We start from the raw sequence: 9695 nt of genomic DNA on the forward strand, positions 1-9695 counted from the left end.
AAGACCCCACCTGTGCACAAATTCATGTACCGGGCTTCTAGTTAGTGTATAACTGGGAAACAAACCTAAGGGGTTAGACACAGAACTTAGAAGACAGAACCTACACAGAACCTAGGGACAGAAGAACTTCACTGGAGAGAACATGGCAAAAGATCCTGGACAGAACCTGGCTGGTTGAGCATCAACCTATGAATCAGGAGGTCACAGTTCGATTCCCAGTCAGGGCACATGCCCGGTAGGGGGTGTGCAGGAAGCAGCTGGCCCATGATTCTCTCTCATCATTGATGTTTCGCTCTCTCTTACTCTCCCTTCCTCTCTGAAATCAATAAAAATATATTAACAAAAATAAAGATGCAGGTATTGCTGAAAGCTTAGAGTCTGCCTATTGAAACTTAAACAGAAATAAGAAAACATACTTCCATTCTCCTATGGCCCTGCAATCACCACTGCAGGCCAGGAGCCTTACCTGAATCTGTTTCAAGTTCAGGTTCAACATAGGTCCCGGTTAGTCACCTTTGTAGGTGCGCCTAATAAGTCTCTAAGTAGAAAGTCCATGATGCATTCTGTTTGCTCCAAAACTTGGGCCCTGGTTAAACATCTTCGGAGGTACGCCTAAGTCTGTGAGTAGAAAGTCCATGATGCATTCTGTTTGCTCCTCAAAGGTTTTGGGGGGCATTTTAGAGATTTGCTGCCAAGTTTTGTTTTTCCACCAAACAAGCAATTTTCAGTTCAGCGGGAAGTCAGAAACACTGGTAAACGAGCAGATGTGTTCATCTCTTGTAAAGTTCCCTAATGGGACACAGAGTCCTTAGAGCCTTTCCCACCAACTTTCTTCAAAAACAGGTGCTCAGATATGTGGGACTGCTCTGAAGAGCTTACCATCCCGTACTGGGAGATCTGCTGAAGACTTTCAGTTCCTTTTCTCAGAACCACACCCTCAGCAGTATATCTAAAGTTAATGAATAACTGTATAGTTAGGTTGCCAATTTTGCACTGAGATAGACTTGAGGAAGAGCCGCTTGTGTAATTTCATTAAGAAATACTTCCTTTGTGGTCCTTAAAGAAGAAAGGTTCTAAAGCTTAATAGACAGGCATTGAAATCCTAATGATTTGCCAAAATCACAGTGATTATTTACAGAGTAGCTATGTGTAAGGAACTAGACTTGGCACTACAAATAACACAGAACAATGACAGAGACAAAGTCCCCGTTCTCATTGAGCTAAAGTGTACTTTAGCATGAGTGACAGATGTTAAATAAGTAACCACATAATTGCTGTGCTTATTGGGATACAGTGTGTTATCCTATATAATAAAAGGCTAATATGCAAATTGTCCCCTCCACCAGGAGTTCAACCAGGGGGCAGAGCTGGCTGGCCAACTGCCCTAGGCCCCTCCCCCCAGCCTGCCCAGCCCAATTGGCCCCGATCGAGCCAGGCTGGCCAGACCCCACCTGTGCACATATTCGTGTACCGGGCTTCTAGTTAGTGTATAAATGGGAAACAAACCTAAGGGGTTAGGAAAGCTTCCTTGAAGTAGTGATATCTGAGATGAGCACTGAAGGACAAGTTGTGTTCATTTTAGAAACATACACATACACACACAACTTGGGCATTTGAGGCATTGTAACTGGAGATAATACAAAATATTTCACAGGGATTAAGTAAGATAATGTTATGTGGAATGACCCAGCAGTGTCTGACATGCAGTAAACATTAAATGTCTTCCTTTCAGCCCAAGGCCCAATGACCAGGATGAAAGGGATCTGGGACTCACTCTTTAACAGGATTAAGTAGGATTTTCCTAAAAGGGTTAGACTCCCCCACTGTTTTACAGGGTCTCAGGATTGGACACTTGCCCACAGTGGCTTCCTTCTTAATGCAGCTATACCTAGATATTGGGTTTGGGTCCCAGAAGCAGCACACAAACCTATCAGCTCTTCTGGGGTACTCTGACCTGGTGAACTAATAAGAGATTCAAGCATGAACAGTAAGGCCGTTGCTCAGAATGGAATTTCTGTCTTGCAAAATAATCAGAGTCAGTCTTCTGTTTTCTATTTCATTCTATAAAAACAAATGATTCTATATGCTTTGCACTAGGAACGGGAATTAGGTAGCTAAAGAGCCATTTTCATTTGTCATTATCTGTCTCCAGGGTTGAAATGTCAGTTACTACTATGTAGGCTTCAGACCTCTAGGGTCAGAAGGTCCCTCACAGATAATTTGAGATCTTGCTCCCAGCATATGTCATCAGTTTGGCTCAAATAAACTCTTATTGGGAAAAAAAAAAGAAGAATGTACCTCAGAGATAATTCTAGGCCAATCTCCTTTCATAAACAATCTAAGGATTCCAACACATACATTTACAACATACTTTTAAAATAATGTACAAAACAAAAAAAATGTGTAAAATAGCTTGCCTGAGGTAAGTGGTAGAATAGAAACCAAGTCTCAAATAGTGACCTTTTCCCACCTTCCTCATTTCACTACTGATATGCTTATGGGCAAATGCCATTTGTGGTCTCTAATCCTATATAATAAAAGGTTAATATGCAAATTGTCCCCTCGACCCAGAGTTCAACCAGGGGGTGGGGCTGGCCAGCCAACCTTTGGCCGGACCCCACCCATGCATGAATTCCTATACTGGGCCTCTAGTCTTCTATAATGAATATTGTGAGGCTATAAAAGCAGAGTATACACTCTCCTGGGCAATGTGAAACCAACCTTCTTTTTTTAATTTCTTTTTGGGCCTCTGAAATCATCCCCACACCCCACCCCCAGCCCACATACCTTTCACTCTTGCATTTCTAATACTGGACTCCTAATTAATACTGAAAAATGAAGCCAGGTTTTTTTCACTATCACTTGCTTTTTTTGCCACTCTGACCACAATTTACATTTTTCTCCCGAAAGCCTCTTCTCATTATATCGTTTCACTGGCTCCAAGTCCAGGATCTTGTTATGTGCACATACCAGGTCCACACGTGGATGAGAATCCTTGGATACAATTCCTCTCAAGGTGGAAACCTATAACGAAGAAAATAAGTTATTTGTCTTCCCCAAACACCCAATATATGAGCAAGGGGTAGAAAAAGTGTAACAGAACTCCCATTCAAAAGGGAGGGTGGAGTTCAAAAAACCGTATGTCTGCAGAGGCTAGGGGGAAGAAATAATAATAAATAACTACATGATATGCATGGTTTAGTGATTTTGCTTATTAAGTAATAAAACCAGGCTACAGTTCAATCAGCTCTTCATTAACATCCTAAAATTACACTTTTCAAAAGCAACCGTTTCATATTCTACTGTGCCCCTTACACGACAAAAAAGCAACCAATAGTTGGGAATCCTTCAGTAACATTTATTCAATTGCTGAGCCATACCTAATTTTCTTTTATAAAAATCTTTGATGGTATTACAGATGTCCTTCCCCGCCCCCATAGCCCTCTCCACCCAGTTCCTGCCCCACCCCAGGGCTTCACCACCTACTGTGTCCATAGATAAGATCTATGGTTAATCTCTTCCCATCCTCTCCTCCCCACTTCCCTCTGAGATTCGCCAGTCTGTCCCATGCTTCCATGCCTCTGGTTGTTTTATTCACCAGTTTATTTGTTAATTAGATTTCTTGTTTGCTTATTTTGATTTTTAGATTCCATTGTTGATAGATATGTATTTGTTGCCATTTTATTGTTCATATTTTTAGTCTCTCCTCCTCCTCCTTCTTCAATAATATCCCTCAACATTTCATATAATACTAGTTTGGTGGTGATGAACTCCTTTAACTTTTTCTTGTTTGTGAAGCTCTTTATCTGACCCTCCATTCTAAATGAGAGCTTGGCTGGATAGAGTAATTTTGGTTGAAGGTCCTTACTATTCATCACTTTGAACATTTCTTGCCACTCTTTTGGCCTGTGAAGTTTCTGTTGAGAAATCAGCTGATAGTTGTATGGGCACTCCTTCGTAGATAACTGCTTTTTTCTTGCTGCTTTTAAGATTCTCGCTTTGTAACCCTTGGCATTTTAATTATGGTATGTCTTGGTGTGGGCCTCTTTGGGCTTCTTTTGTTTGGGACTCTTCTGTGCTTCCTGGACTTGTAAGTCTATTTCTTTCACCATGTAAGTAAAGTTTCCTGTCATTATTTCAAATAGATTTTCAATATCTTGCTCTCTCTCTTCTGGCGACCCCATAATGCAAATGTTGGTATGCCTGACGTTGTCCCAGAGGCTCCTTACACCTTCTTCATACTTTTGGATTCTTTTTTCATTTTGCTTTTCCAGTTGGGTGTTTTTTGCTTCTTTATTCGTAGATAACTGCTTTTTTCTTGCTGCTTTTAAGATTCTGCTTTGTAACCCTTGGCATTTTAATTATGGTATGTCTTGGTGTGGGCCTCTTTGGGCTTCTTTTGTTTGGGACTCTTCTGTGCTTCATGGACTTGTAAGTCTATTTCTTTCACCATGTAAGTAAAGTTTCCTGTCATTATTTCAAATAGATTTTCAATATCTTGCTCTCTCTCTTCTGGTGACCCCATAATGCAAATGTTGGTATGCCTGAAGTTGTCCCAGAGGCTCCTTACACCTTCTTCATATTTTTGGATTCTTTTTGCTCTTCTGATTGGGTGTTTTTTGCTTCCTCATATCAAAAAACATGGATTTCTCAGAATCCTCTACTCTACTGCTGAATCCTTGTAAATTATTCTTTAATTCAGTTAATGTATGCTTAATTTCTGACTGGTCTTTTTCCATGTCTTTGACATTCTCACTATTCTGACTGGAACTTTTTTTATGTCTTTGACATTCTCACTAAGATCCTTGAAAGTCTTATCAAGATCCTTGAGTAACCTTATAACCATGGTTTTGAACTCTGTATCCAGTAATTTGCTTGCTTCCTTTTCTTTCATTTGTGACATGTTTCTTTATCTCTGCATTTTGGCTGCTTCCTTGTGTTTGTTTCTATGTACTAGTTTCTATGTACTATGTCTCCTGGAATTGGGAGAGTGGCCTTGTATAGTAGGTGTCCTGTACCTCCCCAGTCACCTGAGCTGGGCAGTTTAGACATGCCCCTGTGTGGGCTGTGTACACAGTCTTATAGTTGAGCCTTGACTGCTGTTGGTGTCACTGGGAGGAATTGACCTCCAGGCCAATTGGCTGTGAGGACCAGCTGCAGCTACAGTGGGGGAATACTGTTGTGCAAGAGGCTGTGAAGCAAGGCAAACTGGTGTTAGTGCTGGGCCTTGGGCCTTTTATTGATGGGTTTGAAGCATGCTGTCACCAGCGGTAGTTTGTCTGAGAGATTTTAGCATAGTCTGAGGCCTGAGCCAGAACTGGCCATTCACATAGAAAAGCTGCTGCAAATGGCTTGGGTGGGGCTGTAGATTGGACAGGGTGGGGTCTCAGGGAATCCCCAGAGTGGAGCAAACAGTGTGGGCAGGCTGAGACTCAGCTATGGCTCCCAGTCAGCCCTGTGACAGGGGAGGTCCCAGCATAGGAACAATGACCTTTTCGAGCACCCGTCTGGTGGAAAGCCACTCCTGAGTTTCTGCCCCAATTCCAAACAGTCCAGTTCCTCTCCATATGTGTCTGGGTCCCCAAGAGCCACTCAAGTGCTGGAGCTCAGAGGCATCAAGTCTAAGTACGTTTGTGCGCTGGCCCTTTAAAAGGATCAGCTGCATCTCCAGCAGCCTCTGTGTGTCTGTCACAATCCCTGCTGGTGTTTACAGCCTGTAGTTATGGTGACTTCTCTTCCCAGCTCTGGAAGCCTGGGCTGGGGGTCCGGTGTGGGGCTGAGACCCCTTGTTCCTCAGGGGCAGCCTCTGCAGAGACGATCTTCCTCCCAATTAAAAAAGCAGCACATGCCCAGCTAGCATGGCTCAGTGGTTGAGCACTGACCTCTGAACCAGGAGGTCATAGTTCAATTCCCAGTCAGGGCACATGTCTGGTTTGTGGGTTTGATCCCCAATAGGGAGCGTGCAGGAGGCAGGCGATCAATGTTTCTCTCTCATCGCTGATATTTCTCTCTCTCCCCCCTCTCATTTCCTGAGATCAATAAAAATCAGTTTGTAACCTTTCTTCCCCAGAAGTTAATGGCATCGAGGGGAGTTGCTTCACTGGCCCAGGACAGTTCTAGAAGTTTGTACATGCTTTGAGCTCCTTGGCTGTGAGTTGGATGGATGTGCCGAATCCCTGAGACCGAAGGAAGAAGGACAACACCATCCCCAAAAGCAGAGCATGGCCTCCAGCATCTACAGGACCTGGAGCCTGAGTTCCTTCAGCTGGTTTCCCTCTATGCATGGCTGAAAAGGCAGGGCAAATTCAATATCTGGACTGCTGAGAGGAACTCTGCCTTCGAGTGCGGGGCTCCTAGAAGGGAGTGACAGATATCATGCAAGGGGCCCGAAATGTTGGCCACATCCCGAGTGTGGCAGCCTACAAGGTGGCCCACAGTGATGAGTGCGTGAACAGGACAGTACAGGAACCAGGGGCTGTAGATGGCAAGGTCTTCCCAGGCAACTAGGACAATAATTCCCACAAGAACATTTGAGATGCCCTTCTTGGCTTGCTTTTTGTGCATCCTGCCCATAGCCTGGCACAACCGAATTACTCTGCATGTGGAGCTGCTGGGCTGTTAGCAGGCCCCGCTAAAGCCATGGGACACCTGCCCCTTCCCTGGTCCTCCTGACCTTCTGCCTCCTCTACCAACCCCCTTCCTGATTATAGTGACAGGGGTCGGAGGGGCATTGTTTGGGTTCAGATACCTCTACCTCTCTCCATCCTCCTCACACCTCACCTCCCACATGCCCCACCTCCCACCTCTCCCTGGTGCCCAGCACTCATTCCATCCCGTTTTCTTAGGTGTGTGGGAGTTGAATAGGTCTGGGATGGTCAGGGAAGAGCGAAGTCGGAGGTGTAGGTTACTGGCACTTTTCCAGATCCCCAATTCCAGCCTGTGTGTCCTCCAGAGGCCGCCCCCGACACCCCATGTTCCCATGGCCCTGAGGTGCCAGGCTGGAGATAAGTCTCCTGACCCTCAGCCCTGAGGCATGATGCTGCCACTGCCACAGCTGCCACCTAGACCTCTGATATTCCCCCCTTATCTCCCTGGAGACCCCTCTTGGCACTTGTGAGACACCCTAGAAAGAGACAGAGGGAGTGGGATGGGTCTGTGGACACTGGAGGATGTGGGTGGGCATGGGAGGCCCTGAGTGCTGGCTCTTCACTGGAGAATGCACAGGCAGCTTCCAAAATACATTTATATCACTTAAAAAAAAAAGTGAGGCAGAATGACAAGACAGCAGTGACAATAGTACTGCAACAGCAATAACAATGACAAATGTACTCATTGCTTTGACAGTGTGAAGGAGACCCTTCCTGAAGGCAGTGAGGGTCACGGGGAAGTTTTCTGTGATGCTCACAAAACTTTCACCTACTCTATCTTTCAGGGTCTGAACACTGATAGACTAGGTGTCACTTAAATAAAGATCTGAGGTGAGAAAATGTTCTAGGCAAAAAATAAAAGCAGGTGTCAAAGCAGAGGTGAGAGAGCCTGGTGTATTCAGGGAACTGCAAGTGGCTCGCTTTGCCTACAGGGTGCTTGGGGAGTGGTGAGACATGACACAGAAGACTTTGAACTCTGGCCTAAGAAGCATGATTAGAAATATGAGAATAGTCAGAAATTTCCTGCAATAATCCAGAAGAGAAAATGATGCCCACCAATGATGACTCCAGTTTCCACACACATCAGGCCCCTTTAATTAGTAAAACACCCTTAAACTGGGTAGAAAAGAATCCACACCCTATCCTGATTCCCACTCCTATCCCCTCACCACCACTACCCTTTACAACAGCAACTGGAAAAATGGGGTCATTCAACAGCAAGTCTGAGAGGAATAATTTGATGGCCTTTGGACAAAAACATAAAAATCTTGATTCCTAGATTTCCCAACCCCCTTCGCATTTGATATTCTCTGGACTTACAAGCATTTGCAATAAGAAAAATCAAGGAACTCTGAGAGCTCTTCTTCTCACTCAGGACAGGTAGTAGAACTCTTACGGTTTTATGTCTCCAATTGTTCCAATCACAGTTTCTAACACAGAAATGAAACTGCTCAGTGTCTCCGTCCTCGCCTCACTCTGCTTCACGGAGATCTGCATCTCTAAGTTCTCAGGCTCCAACAGCAGCTCTGTTAAGAACAGACAACCGGTGTCGTCCTGAGCACTGAGGTAGGCTTTCCATGGCTGAGCCCCAGCCCTGCTCACTGCGATGGTCTGGATGTTCACCACTTGCAGGGCCATCTGGAGGGTGTCTGGGTGGACTGCTCCCTGCCAAGGGACCACCTGCTGATGAGCAACTTGGAGGCTAAGCCAAGTTTTCTCAAAATACTCAGCAGTAAGCTGGAGATTGGGGACTAGCATGAGGGCTCCAGAATCAGAGAGTTCTTGTACCCTCTCCTTGTCCTCTTCAGGAATCAGGGGTCCTAAAAGAATCATAGAACTTGTGTTAAGAGATGTTCTTAAATCTATAGAAACTACATTTTTTTTTTTACCCAGATTCCCAAGAGTATACAATGTAACTTTCATCTTTGGATAAATGCCTGACAGAGCCCATGATGAACTTCTTCCTTGCTCACAAGTTCAGGCAACAGTCTGAGATTTAGGGTATTCTACTTTCTATTAGTCATTGCTAAAGATAACAATGTTTTGTGACAAGATATAAAGCAAGGACTATTTTACCTGATGCGGCCAAGGATGCAGTGTTGGGAAGCTCTAGGCCACCACGCTCGGCCCCCTGGCATTTAGAGATGGTTGCCCAGCGGGCTTTGCCATATACTGGCACCAGCGTGTTGAAGTCTAAGGCCCAGCTATTCACAGGTCTTTCTGCCTGATCCTCCAAAAGTCCAAGAGAAGGGTCAGATTTAGGGCTACATAGGATCCGCTTAACTTCATCAATGCCAGCTAAGAGGAGGCGATAATAGAAGAGACCACGGTCCCGTACTGCCATATCCTTTTCTTCCTCTGAGGCAAAACAACAGATGAGTTCATTAAAAACAAAAATACTCGCATGCCATGTTCAGGTGAGGGTGGCCACTGAGTTTTTCAGGGCTGGTGTCACCTTGTCCATAGCCTCTGTCCACACTGCCTAGAATGGGTTGGTAGAGAGCTCCAGGTATGGGGTCTCCCTCAGTTACCTTCTGCCCCTCTCTACCTCTCCCACTCTCGAGGGAACCTCTATTGCTTATGAAGATTAAAGGTATTATTTCTTAAGGAAGTGGAAAGTTTCATTAGAAATCCACAGCCTGGAAAGAAATGTTTCCTAGCAACATAAGCAAAACGCAGCACACGTTAAATTCTTAAGTGGTTCCTTCTCTAGAGCTGCTTTCCCATGACTTTCCAAACATCAGGCTATTGAGGGGCTTCAGGTGTAACACTCTGGAAGTTGAGCAAAGCTTTGTGGACAGGAGGAGAGCCCAGGGAGTAGGAGCAGTAGAAATGAATGGTCTGGTGCTTGAGGTTTCCAGAGGAGGGCAGAGAACAGCTAGTCTCCAGGTCTGCGGTGGTGCTGCCTGTGTGTGCATGTAGGTGAGAGTGTGTAGAAGATGGGTGAGTACAGCACACAGGAGCTCATGCAAGAGCAGATTTCAAAGTCTTGGCAAAGAAACAAGCTCACATTAGAGATCTATCTTTATACTTTTAAGAAAAGGGGAG

The 9695-nt window shown here is 44.9% G+C and overlaps 2 protein-coding genes and 1 long non-coding RNA gene across 3 annotated transcripts in view; all 3 read right to left on the bottom strand.

The window, feature by feature from the left end:
• Positions 1-774, bottom strand: part of BCL2L15 (BCL2 like 15) — a 6493-nt gene extending 5719 nt beyond the window's left edge. The window contains 3 exon segments of the mRNA XM_015563531.1: positions 467-492; positions 494-612; positions 751-774. Coding sequence (XP_015419017.1) covers positions 467-492; positions 494-612; positions 751-774 — 169 coding nt within the window.
• A 3-nt stretch (positions 775-777) lies between these two features.
• LOC107182966 lies at positions 778-3071 on the bottom strand. The gene is made up of 2 exons (XR_001513737.1): positions 2788-3071; positions 778-1056 (listed from the first exon to the last, which is right to left on the bottom strand). It is a non-coding gene; the product is annotated as an uncharacterized LOC107182966 (long non-coding RNA).
• Positions 3072-7718: 4647 nt separating this feature from the next.
• AP4B1 (adaptor related protein complex 4 beta 1 subunit) overlaps positions 7719-9695 on the bottom strand; it is a 10589-nt gene continuing 8612 nt past the window's right edge. The window contains exons 7-8 of the mRNA XM_006763028.2: positions 8724-9005; positions 7719-8467 (exon numbers count right to left, since the gene is read on the bottom strand). Of these exons, the coding sequence (XP_006763091.2) occupies positions 8040-8467; positions 8724-9005 (710 nt within the window). The 3' untranslated portion in view covers positions 7719-8039. The remainder of the gene's footprint in view (positions 8468-8723; positions 9006-9695) is intronic.

The sequence above is a fragment of the Myotis davidii genome, unplaced genomic scaffold (genome assembly GCF_000327345.1).
Source record: "Myotis davidii unplaced genomic scaffold, ASM32734v1 scaffold217, whole genome shotgun sequence".
NCBI classification, from domain to species: domain Eukaryota; kingdom Metazoa; phylum Chordata; class Mammalia; order Chiroptera; family Vespertilionidae; genus Myotis; species Myotis davidii.